Source organism: Nothoprocta perdicaria, unplaced genomic scaffold, assembly GCF_003342845.1.
Source record: "Nothoprocta perdicaria isolate Ctin4 unplaced genomic scaffold, notPer1 scaffold_164, whole genome shotgun sequence".
Taxonomy (NCBI): domain Eukaryota; kingdom Metazoa; phylum Chordata; class Aves; order Tinamiformes; family Tinamidae; genus Nothoprocta; species Nothoprocta perdicaria.
This window is the reverse complement of record NW_020454805.1, coordinates 23,428-36,071: the sequence shown is the minus strand read 5'-3', so window position 1 is coordinate 36,071 and position 12,644 is coordinate 23,428. Positions and strand designations below refer to the sequence as shown.

The window sequence follows — 12,644 nt, the reverse complement described above, 5'->3', positions numbered from 1 at the left end:
AGTCTGAATCTGTGGTGTTTGAATGTGTAGTAAGCTGTGGTTAAGAATATGAAAGTGCATCATTTTTTTTAATTAATGTGCCCTATTAGCCATGCACTAGTTTGGGGAGCAGAAGCCATATTGCTGGATACAGCTGTAATTGTTTTTTGGTGCACATGGTACTCATATGGCCAAATATATAGCCAAATCACCTAAGAAAAAACTCGAAATAAATATTCAAACACCTTGCAGAAGCTTCAAAAAAGAGATGCAAGCCTTTCACACTGTGTGAAGAGCGAAGATGAGTGATACCTGATTGTGTGCTCTGTTTGTGGGTGCCGTTTCCTCCTGCAGCACACCTTGTGCATTATTTATCAGGTTTGCAGGGAGATTCATCTAACATAACCTGTGCTGCCAACGTGCAGAACCTGCTGTTCTTTACTTCAGGAGAGCTTCACAGAACGGCTGCAGCGCTGACTACCTCAAATGAGACATTTCTGTTTCCAAAGAGCCCCTGCACTTGCTCCATTGCAGTTTGTTGGGTTATTGCCAGAACAGTCTGGGATAATAAAAGCTGTTTTCTGCGTTTTCAGGTCCTTCCACCTGATTTTTTTTTTTTTTTTTAATTCGATACGATTCTTTCTGTGGTTCAGTTCAGCATCACTTGTTTTTCCTCTCAGTCTTCAAGTGCCTGCGGGAATGAAAAAGCTTACTCCTTTTTTGGTTTTGTTTGTTACTCTAAAGGGTAAAATTTAATTCTTCTAAATATATATATATAAAGAAAAAAGCTGAAAAGATGTGATTTGTCATGAGATTAAAAAGCAGTCTTTTCAAGTATAGCAAAGAAAAACGTTGGAGGTGCTGGAAAACTTTTGGTTGTGGTAGACGTGATTCAAATTATTAAGTCTCCTACCGTAGAGGTTTTCTGTAACGGAATACATGATATTTTTTTGAGATTAAGGTGCCACAGCACCTGAAAATAACTATATGATTTTTGTGAGGCCCTGAGGCCTCATGGTGGGATTTTTTTTTTAAATGCAGATAACGATTAAAAAAGGCTTGGAACAGAATTAGCTTCAGATAACGTACAATGACTGTTTAATGGAATACATGAGGTCTTATCTATCTTTAGACTGTTTTTTCCTAAAGGAGCAAACTTGGTGTAGGTTCAGCTATGGGGGAGGGAGGAGAAGGAGAAAATGCTAAAAAGCTAGGTGGATCTAACAGATTCCACTGGTAATTTTGTCTTCAGATCAGACTTAATCCTGTAAAGTCATATTGCATTTATCCTTATATGGGAGGATATGTAAAACTTAAAGGAGATCAGCTTGTTGGCACACTTACATATTTAATATTTTAATGGTTTCGTTGAAGGAAACTTCAGAAAATGAAACAAAGTTTAGGAGTCTTCCTAATAGTTGTAAATGGTCTTTAATTTCATTAGGAAAATAATTTGGTTTGCATGTTGCTGTACATGTAAAATATTAAAACACTGTTCAGCAGCTGGGATTTGGACTTTGAGTGGCAATGACATGTGAACCTCCTGCCTGGTTCTGATGTGCTATTTTTGGTGTCTGGGTGTTGGCTTCTGTCTTCAGCAGCAGCAAGTTAGTTTAGTGCTCAGGGAAAGGGGATTTGCAATGAGAAGGCTCCTTTGACACGACTTACTAATCATGGGCTGCTGCTTCAGTAAAGAATTGAACAACAGCACAAAGGAGGAGAAAACCGGCTTGTTACCAAAATCTGTGGAAGAGGAAGCACCCAAGTCAAGGATAAGTAAAACTTTGTCTTTGATTTTAGGAACTGTGGAAGTCAACGATCTGCATACGGTGGGGAGGACCGTTAACGGGGCAGCCACGTTAGCCAGTGCTGAGTGTGTTTGTGCTGACCATTGTGTGGCATCTGAGTCTGGATCTGGGGCCTGGGATAGAAAAGGAAAATATCCTTCATACGGAAGTGTGGATAATCCTCCCTGTGACAGCGCCTCTAGGAAAACCTATGTCAGACCGTTGAGCTTTTTCGATTCCTTTGGTCACCTTCTGAAGGTCTCCGGTACACGGGACAATCTGCAGAGGAGTGAAGAACAGAGAGAGGAGCTTATTGACCAAGGGGGGGCGAAGAACTGCCATGCTCAGCGTGTGGGACATACCGAAAATGTTAACGGTTATATTAATAATGACAATATAACTGAGGAACATTGTGCATCTGATCTTATTCCTGCTTCACCCGTACCAGAGATCCCAGACAAAGGCTCACAGGATGAAATTTCCTTAAATAGGAGCTTTCTGGCGGATTATCCAGTTGCATGTAGTCATCCAAGACAGAATGGATCAGTAGTAAACACTGAAGACAGCAGGAGGGACAGCCTTCCGAAAGTTTCAAATTCATTCGGACAGACATTTCCAAGCTTTTCCCATCTTGATGTAGACAAGAGAAATGGTGTAAAAGATTGGGAATTTTATAGCATTTGTGTTGTAGATGCTGAAGATCTGAAAGGGGATGAAGAGGTGCTTGCTGCCGCACACAGAGAGACTGCAGCAGACGTAGATAACTCAGCTGTTACTGATGAAGGAATGTGCAGCGTGGCGCGGTCTGTAGGCACTGAGAAGGAATTTCCAATGCAGCAATCGGCACAAGTGGAAGCAGAGTTTAATTCACAGAAAGAGCTGTGTCTGGGTGAAAAAGAGGAGAGGTCAAAAATGCAGAAAGACAAAACAAAGGAATATTGTAGTATGGACATCCAGGCATCTTATGGCAACTTACTGGCTAGCAGCTGTCAAGCACGTAGGTTAAATATTGCAAACATAGGAACAGATGGCTTAAGAGTGAAAGTATGGAATGAAGAGGTCCCAGAGAATACACAGAAGGAAGCTGAAACAGTAGATAATGGTGTCAGTCAAGATGAATTACTTGATGAAAGCTGTGATGCTGTAAAACTTGCGGATGCTACTGGAGGTGACCAAGATACTAAATGGGTAGTAGAGAATACAAGTAACTTAAATTTTTCATCAGAGTTGCATGAAACAGACGGAGATTCCTTTTTGGTGAATCAAAATGTAGTAGAGCTTGAAGACAACTCTCTCCTAAAGCAGGAAGGCGAGCAAAACTGTGATGCAGAAATGAAGCTGTTTGACAGTACTGATTGTGATAGCCGGGCGTTTGCACCTGATTCCAGTGTGGTGGAAGAGCTCTTGAAGGATGAAGAGAAACACCCATACACAATTCTGCATAGCACCAAAGCTTCAAATATGGCTGAAACACAGGAGAACTTGAAAAGCGATTCTGATCTTCACACTCAAGTTAAGGGTCACACTGGAAACGAGACATCCTCTGAAGCCACAAGTCGTAGTGTCGTGGTGGGAGGTGTCTGTGTGAGCGCCGTTCAGCAAAGAAGCGGCGTGCTTGAGGGAGCTGGTAGCTTCAGCACAGCTCAGTCATGGGTGAGCGATGGCCCTTTGGCATCTCACGAGCTGCATAATGCAAGTGCAGATGAAATATTTCTAAAGAGAAACAGCTTAGAACTTCAGATTTTACAACAGGCATCCAAAAATAAAGTGTGCAACTATGCTAACTCAGATCACCAAAACAGTATTTCTTCTGAGGCTTTGGAACATGAGGATATGAATAAAATGGTCTTGGGTGGCGAGAATGAACACCAGGCTACATGTTCCTTCCCTGCAGTGGAAAGTGCTGGGCCTGACTCTGCTGGAATACTTGGAAGTGTAGGAGAATCTATAAATCAGATGGAATGTGAAGGTCATCCGGATGAGACAGTTGATGACAAAACAAAAAACATCAAGCAGAATTGTGATGCTAATGTTGATCATAACAAAAAATCCTTAAATTGCAATAAAGACTTACCTCATGATCAAAAATCCTGCTCTAAAAATCATGAAGATGACAGTAATTTCTTATATGAAGCTTTCAATTACTTACCTACATCATGTCAAAATTCATACTCTAATGTGAATCATAAAGTAGTAGAAGAGCCTGAGCTAAACAACTGTGCTGATGCAGAGCCAGGGTTCATGCATACCCTGGCTTCTACTGAGTGTTTTTCTGAAGAACATCTGGAAGCTCCTGAAGAAAATCTGTATGATCCAGAGGACCCTGTTCTTCAGAATGACCAAGTCAAGCACACTGCAAGTATCGACTCTAAGGAGGAAAACTTCCCTGTTCTTAGCATTTCAGCTGGCAATGTAGAAGCTTTAACTTATGAGATCTTAGAGGAGTTAAAAGCCAAGACTGCTGAAGAGAAAAATACCAGTGACACATTAAACACACAACTGAATGACTTGACCACAAGTTGTGAACAAATACAGTCAGAGCATAAGATTTTCTCAGGACAAGAGCTTGGAGTTTGTATTGACCCGAAACAGGTAGACAAATACGCTGCAACACCTTCGTATGAGATCCCTATCAGTGCCTGTGCTGCTGCAGCATTTCAGCAAGGCAGTGAGAGGTGCGTATTGGAGCTGATGGAAGATGTGTGGAGTGACCAAGAACATTCCTGTAAACTGGACAGACAAAATACCCAGCCTGAAATAGGGTCACAGTTCGTAAGTCTTCAGATGGGTGATGCTGACTTGACAAATCAGCTGCTCTCTGACACCGTGACAACTGGTAATGGTGAATATCTGATGGGCTTTTTATGGAATAATGCCATTCCCAATGATATTGTGAAGAATGACAATTTGTGTTTAGCTAGTGAAGAGTTCCAGAGCCAACCCGAAGATTTAACGTGTGTTTCATGTGCAGTGGCAAGATACCCTTATCAGCTGCTAGTGCCGGAAAACGTTGGTATTTGGGGATGGCAAGCTAAAGATGAGTTTGTAAGTATTTTATGGGTGTGATTTGATGTTAAAGCTTGAAACTAAAGTTGTGAACTGGAATAAACTAAATTTTAATCTTGGTTTCATCAAATAGAAGATTTTGTGTGTTAGTGTGTCCTGAAGTTGACCAGTGTGTTCTTTTTCTTTGCAAAGCTGACGATTGTATGGCCATGTAGCAGTTTAAAATGTTATGTCAAAATAAGAATTTTGACTTGTCTGGTTCTAACTTCTAGGAAATCTCTAGGAACTTGAGACACATTTTGTTATGTGATGGGGAAGCTGTCCGTTGGCTCTTCATTGAGGGTACATCTCATACCTTTGTCTAGGGAGAATTTTGTGGAATTTCGGACATGTTAAGTTCTTGCTCGGTAGGAGTTTGGTGCCTCCTGCTTCTTTTGGAGAGCTGCTTGTGAGGGGCTGCAGAAAAGCAAGGCCTCAGGAGGGGCAGGGACGTGACAAGGCTGTGTGGGCAGCGACCCATGTCGCCAGTGGCTGCTCGCTGGGCTGGCCCCAGAGCACGGCCTGCGAGCGGCTCCTGCCGCCGGTGCCTCCAGCCCCACAGCAGCTGCCTGGCCCCGTTGTCCTGCGGGACCTCCAAGGTGGAGCCTTTATCCCAGAGGAACTTCTTGAGATGCAAATGGAAAGCCGTGACAGGTGCTGTCGTTGCCAGAGTCTTTCAAGTAGCTATCAAACATGCTGGTCTTTCCTCCATCATTTGGATGTGTTTAAGCTGGGATTCTTTACCTCTTTTTAACTTCAGAATTTGCTTTTTTTCCTGCTCTAGAATAATGTCAGTATCCAAGTGCAAATATTTTGGAATAATCCAAGTTTCATGGAACATTGAAATACTTATCTTCTCAGTACTGTTCTTAGGATACTGATGCTTGAAAACCAAACCTTAGTTTTAAGCAGTGTGTAGGACCAGTCAATGTTCTTTCTCAGTATCCTTATATTAAAATACATCAACCTAGTATGGGCATGGAATAACTTGATGCATTTTGTTCAATCGGTAGTGAAACAAGACGAAACTGTCCCGTGCTCATTGGAAGCAATACAGGTGTTGGTAGTGTCAAGCAATCCCTGAAACGCAAATATGACCTATGTAATAGTTATATGTAACCATTTAATGTAAAAATTTCTAATCCAAGATAATGGAAATAGGTTAAGATGACTTCAGAACTAGTAGTAGTTCATTCCTTTTTGGCCTTGCTTAAGGAAAACCTGACCTGAAGGAAAACCTGAATTTGTTTTTAATGCTTTGTTCCTCTCTTAAAGTTACATCACCTTTCATTGCTTTCAGTCTTCTCATAATCCTTTGTTAAAACTTCCGTATGCTTTTGTGCATCCAGAAAATTGCTTTTGTGTTCTTTCACATGAATAGATACAATAATGTTATCAATAGTGAATTAACATCTATATTCTGTATCTGCCTAAAGTCTCTGGCGAGTACAGACCGATTCAGTCTGTTAAGAGTTGAGCATGGAGTGTTTGTCACAGTTTGAGCTTCTTTGCCAGCTTTTTCTGGGAGTTCTTCATTAGGGAAATGTTCTGTGCTGCACAGTTGAGTTACTCTGAAGTTGCTGTTGGATTCAGCCAATACATTCAGATGTGATGAGGCTTGCCTGTACCATCTTGCATTGTACACCTGGTGCTGTTATTTGAAACTATGTACATATATACACATATACGCAAAATACATAATAAAAACAAAAATCTTTTTTGTAGGAGTCAACCAAGGTTTCTGAACTAAATCCTAATGCAAAGGTCTGGGGAAATCATATGTTACACTTGGAAGCAGGTGGTGCCACTGATGGCAGTGTGAGCAAAACGTGGGAAGAAATACCTGACCAACCTCCAGATTCCTGTAAAGAAGGTATGAATAATTATTTCGAGCTGTCGCTCAGGCAAAAGGTAAAAGTCAGTGCAGAACTTTCTCAGTTTTGATTTCCTGCTTAAAAACTAGGTCAAATGCTTAAGAAATGTTTAGTTGTTTATGTTCTTCAGGTGTAGTTTTAACTGCATGTGTTAGGATGGCTGGAAGGGTCATGTTGTGAATGTCTGTGTCCGCTGTCATCTTTGCTGCAGGGCTGGATGCCAGTGGCGATGGTGACAAGAAGCAGCAGAACGCGGTGCTGACAGAGCTGCAGGAGCCCCCGCCAGCTCTGCCGGTGCCCGAGCAGCCAGATATGAACCCTTTGGCTCTCGATCCTTCCGAGTATGAATCTATGCATGACACCACCCAGACAGGTAAGAAAGAGCTGGTTTTCCTTTGGGCTTCCTTCAAAAACATAAAGAAATGGACATCCATTGCTTTGCTTTTCTCAGTACAAGTGTGTAAGAGTGCGTATCTTTGTTTACTTACCTGCATATCAAAGCTGGATGTTTCTAGCTTGGTCATACGTGGAGATGAGATTCATCTACCTTTTCTCTCAGCAGCATTAATGTAATAATATTTTAAAAATCAGTTAAGCATTTAAAATGCCAAAAGAAGCAGCCAAGTAGTATAAACTCTTTACGTTTTTTAAATGAGCTTTCATGAAATTTTCAGCATAATTGTTAGTTATTGCAGTCTGTTTCAGATGGCATATTCTAAGAAAGTTCTGAAAACTGACATGGAGATTAGGCCATGGTTATGTGTGATGGCTGAAATGGGCAAGTCTCCAAGACGCCCGTGTCAGGAGAACTGTTGGAATGGAGAAGGGGAATGGGAAGCGGAGGGGAACATGCTGGGCACTCCTGTTGAAGCTCATGATGAGGGAGGGGGTCTGATGGTGCATAGTTCATTATAACATACATTTAAAATGGCAAGCATGATTCCCAACGAGTACGAATGTTAAACTGAACAAAAATCAGACATGGTTGTAGCCTCATCTTCCTTTTGTTCAAAACTCAGTGTCCCTTTGGACACTTCAATGCAAGTATTCTTGGGGAGTAGTAAGTAATAACTAACTGGCAAATAGTAAATAGCATTAATTGTGCCTAGCACTCTAAAAGAGAATAACATTCTGAGGTTTAGTGTAACCTCTGAGGTTTAGGGTAACCTCTTAGTTTACCCTTTACTTGACCAGAATGGTTAGCCAAAACAGCAGCTGAACAGCACTTTGGATGCATTTCATGGGGTAAACAGTGACACAAGTAGTGCCTCCAAGTCTGCCTATCATTCTCGTACTGTCAGGAAACTCAGGTTTGGAGGAGAAAAATTACGATGAGGGGAAAAGAGTCAATATACATATATTTGTTTCTCAGGTGTTAGCATCATCTACTTCAGAATAAAAACAATGAAGGACAAAACTGGGAGGAGATTAGAAATTGCTTTAGGAAGAAAAAAAGATGAGGAAGCCTGAAGAAAAGGATAGAAGTCACTGAAGAAGTAAAGGAAGGAAGATTCTAATAAATAATTGGTGTAAAATCACTTTGTTATATGCAACATATTACAAAACATTTTATAAATCTCTAAAAGCAACACTAAATTTATGATCTTTGAAGAGCTCTTCAGCTGATGCCATAAGGAGCTTTCACTACAGTCTTGCTGTAATATAGCCCCAGTTTGATTTAGTTTAGCTCCAGTGTAGTTAGGGTTTTCCATGTAGAAATCCTGAAATCTTCACATGAGGAGAACTCAAGGAGGTGTGTGGTTTCTGTGTTTTTTGTTTTTCTCTTCCTTTTAATGCAAGATACTATTAGTCAAGTAACTTACTGTTAGTAAGCTTGTTGAAACTTACCTAAAACTTTTCATATACGTGTTAGGGCATGTTTATAATTGCCCTTAAGTTGCTTCATCTGTTTGTTTATATATTGTCTAAAAGTTTAGAAGTGGCTCAAGACATTTTTTTTCTTAAACTTTTCTGTCATAAATAAGTGTTCCTTTGGCAATTTGGTAAGTACTCAGCTCAACATGATGGACACTTACTAAATTGGAAAGCTAGTTACTAAATGTATAGCTGATAATAGATACGATAGCTTGATGAAAGTATCTAATATGTAATATAGCAAGGCCAAATTTCAAACTTAAGCTTTTTTATTAAACAGGTGGAACTGAACAGTTGCAGCCAGAAGGTCAGGAAGATCTGCGGGAATTGCTTAAAAAAACACTGGAATTCTGCTTATCTAGGTATGTAACGCAGCACATAATGAATAGAATAAAATGTAGCTAGCTGGGATAACTAGGTAAATGTTAATACTTTTTACAGAAGTCCTTTAAAACTTTTGTAAAAGTCCTTTAAAAGTGAGTGAATGTGAAGGATGAAATTCTGGGCAAGTGGCACACAGATTCCAGAACCTGGCATCTGTGTACCACCTGTAGCTCATTTGAAACTTTCGGCCTAAAATATAAACCAACACAATATTTTGCAGTGAGAATGGTTAAAATTGACCTGATCTATAACTGCAGATGACTGTTGCTGGGGTTTTTTTGCAAATTAAAACTTATTTTCTCAGATTACTTGAAAATCTTGTTTCGAGATAATCTTTCTAAATTTGCATTGAAACAGACAAGAATTTTTATATACAAAAGGATTTTTGTAAACGCATCTGTAGATCTCTAAGGGATCAGGAAAACAATAAAGAAGGTTTCTGAGTAGTGCATGTTCCAGTATAGAATGAGGAAAGCCTATCAGAGAAATCTGTGTCCTTATCTTCATTTATTTGTCTTTTAAAAAAAAAAAAAAAAATCTAAAGTACCTAAACTTAGTAACTGAACAATTCCTTGTCCTTATCCTCCTGCATCACCAGTTGCAATCAATGGTCCTTTGAAATGAGGTGTTACCAGTACTGTGTGTTTGTGAGGATAGTGTGCTGCCTTAAGAGGCAGATGCCAACTCATGTTTCATGGGGACAGGGGGAGCAAATAGTTTCTTCTGTGATTTCTAGGAAGTGAAACGGGTGGATTTAAGTGAATGGGACTGGGGAATTGGTGAAAACACAAAACGTAAACTTTACTGTAGGAATTTCTGTGCTACACAATATTGAATTTTTGTCTTGGCTTTTCACAGTCTTTAATAACCCCAGGTCTATGTCGTCATCCCATTTTTGTCTCCCAACAGAGAAAACCTTGCCAGTGACATGTACCTTATATCACAGATGGACAGTGATCAGTATGTGCCAATAATGACAGTAGCAAACCTTGATCATGTCAAGAAACTCAGTACTGATATGGATTTGATTGTTGAAGTGCTGAGATGTAAGTAAAGATCCTGTGTTTAAACAGAATTTTGGTTACTGCCATTGCACTGTTAAGTCAGAATTTTCTTTTTTTTTTCTGTGTTCTGCTGAAAATGCCATCTTCATTCTTTAAAACATGAAATAGTGAAAGCAGCTTCTAGCTTAGATCATCACAGTTACAGGACTGTAGTTTTCTTCTTGTTCACATCTTCACATATTTTTTCATAAAAACCGCTTCACTTCTGCAATGTTGAGTTATATTTTGTGTAAACCAGATTAATTTGAGGTTAAATTCTCCAGAAGGCTGTTGGACCTTACCAGTAAGATTAGAATCAAGAAAGAATGTGACTCAGTATATCACTTAAACATAAAAGATAAGGAAATGGGATTTTTCTAGGCTGGAAAATCGGGAAAGAGTGTACAGGTCAAGGGACACATTTGGTTAGTTTCCTATTTGAAGCACAAGTTCCATAGTTTAGCACAAGCAACTTTGAAGTGTGAAACTTCCCACAGCAGTATTTAGTGTGCCAAGGTGTTGCAATTACTGATAGTTAAAACTTTTGTCTTTTCTCCGTTTAGCATTGCCTTTAGTCCAAGTGGATGAGAAGGGAGAAAAAGTTAGGCCAAATCAGAATCGCTGTATTGTGATTTTACGTGAAGTACCTGAATCTACCCCCATTGAAGTAAGTATTGAATAGTTCAGTAAAGAACATTTTTCCTCTACGTTTTGACTAATAATGTCTGCTTGGATAATGAATGTATCGGGTAGAAGCATGCTGCTTGCAGGAAAACTTCAGTAAAATCTGTAGTTGTACAAAGGGCTGAAAAGTTGACATGGCAGTATTTGGTTAAAGATACTCTAAGTAATTTCTTAGAATCTGGTTTATCTCCATGCACTTAGCTCTTAGCTCCTTGGTTAAATAGTGAATGAAGATAAATGTCCCTCACCTGGAATGGAAAAAGCCATTGCTGCAGCTGGAAGCTTCTCAGGGTAAAGAACTTGAGGCACTGCAAATATCCCATAATTCTGGGGATGAAGGTGTAAGAATGAGTCAATAAGGTCTGCACTGCCTTGTGGAAGGAGCACAGGGGTGGAGAGCTTGCCCGCGGGAGGTGCTCAGTGTGCCACTGAGCAACACGAAGACCAGAAAGAAAAATGACTGGGCCATAGGTTAAATCCTCTTGAAAAGGCAGGAAATGTAGAAATACTTGAGGCTGGATAGATATTTTTCTTTTATGTAGTTTTGTAAGAAAAAAAAAATCTGAAAGAGTTGCTCCTTTTGCTGGTCTTCATACAAAAGCAAAAGGTATTGCTGAAGTAGAACTTCAGTTTGCAGTGCGTGAAAGAGGAATTGGAGGAGAAAAGGCACTAGATATTTCTAAGCAATGTACTTGACATATCAGTTTTTTTTTTTTGAACGTTCTGAATGAAATGTAGCTTTTCAAAGACTGCCCAGTCTTTAATAGCATAGGTTGCTTTTCCTTGCTGTCACCCATTTGTCGGGCTGGCTATGTTAACACCAGGTAATCTCTCTTAAATGTTTAAAAGCAAAAACAAAATTTCTGATGAGTCTTCACTTTCAAAACGTGATCTTAAGTGAGATGTCTAAACTTGACAGAATGAAAAACCTGGATTTAACTGACAGACTGCCCTTGTTATCTTAACATGGTCAGGTGTTGTTTAAGCAGCCATGTTCAAACATAGCGCAAGGCCTCACAGGTTGTGTTGCTTTTTGGGGCTGCTCATGTCAACTTTTAACAAAAAATTGTATTATGCAAGTTAACTAGCACAAACCTAAGAGATGTTTGTTCTGCTGTAGTGCTGGCTTTGTTTAGGGGGTAACATAAACCCGTCTTTTAAATATTTGAATCTGTGACCACTTGACCTGAAGTGCATCTCCAAACTTCTGCCAGAAGAGCAGGGAGCTCCTATCCACTCCATTAAACTAGTGCAGAGTTTTTTTGTGGCCCTTAGCCAAAAGTGACTGGAGAGAGGGAAGAAATAGAGCTTTTCCTGAATTAATTTCCTAATTTGTATCACCTCATGAATGGAGGCAGCCTTGCAAAAGGAGAGAGGAGAGCGAGAAGTGGCCTAATGCGGTGGTGATAGGGAAGATGAAACTCCTTTTTTGGTGGATTTCTGCACTTTATACTGAATTTTAGTATCTCTCTGTGGCTTAAAAAGCTTTCAGCCCCCTTATTCTAAAAGGAGTAAGCAGCCTCTACTTGCTGTATGGCCTAGATAGGCCTGTTCTTCCTTTTTAACTAACAGGGAGCTTGTGAACAAACGTTACTGCGAGTATTCTGAAAAGCTCTCAGTGCCCCAGTTTTGTAAGCTGGAAGGCACTTTTAATCTTTCCTACCTGGAGTTCAATGAGTACACATTTTAAATTGATGCTTTTTTTTCTCTCCTCCTGTTTTTCTCCTTCCCCTTTTTTCTCCTTCCCCGTCAAAACCCTTTTCCTTAGGAGGTAGAAGCACTCTTCAAAGGAGATAATTTGCCTAAGTTTATCAACTGTGAGTTTGCTTATAATGACAACTGGTTCATCACATTTGAGTCAGAAGCTGATGCACAGCAGGTAATTGCTATATTTTTTTAAAAATTTGTTTAGAAAGTAAAAAGGAAGTAATGTGAACTGACGCAAGATTGCCTGGGAGATAATCCTTACATAC

At 39.9% G+C, this 12,644-nt stretch overlaps 1 protein-coding gene across 3 annotated transcripts in view; it reads left to right on the top strand.

The window, feature by feature from the left end:
* LARP4B (La ribonucleoprotein domain family member 4B) overlaps nucleotides 1-12,644 on the top strand; it is a 49,423-nt gene that overhangs the window by 19,516 nt on the left and 17,263 nt on the right. For 2 of the 3 annotated variants that reach the window (XM_026035667.1, XM_026035666.1), the window contains exons 3-8: nucleotides 6,537-6,684; nucleotides 6,897-7,058; nucleotides 8,841-8,922; nucleotides 9,854-9,990; nucleotides 10,551-10,654; nucleotides 12,440-12,550. In XM_026035667.1, the coding sequence (XP_025891452.1) occupies nucleotides 6,537-6,684; nucleotides 6,897-7,058; nucleotides 8,841-8,922; nucleotides 9,854-9,990; nucleotides 10,551-10,654; nucleotides 12,440-12,550 (744 nt within the window). Of the gene's footprint in view, nucleotides 1-3,644; nucleotides 4,812-6,536; nucleotides 6,685-6,896; nucleotides 7,059-8,840; nucleotides 8,923-9,853; nucleotides 9,991-10,550; nucleotides 10,655-12,439; nucleotides 12,551-12,644 lie in introns of those variants that run through there. The other variant, XM_026035668.1, reaches the window with a different exon arrangement.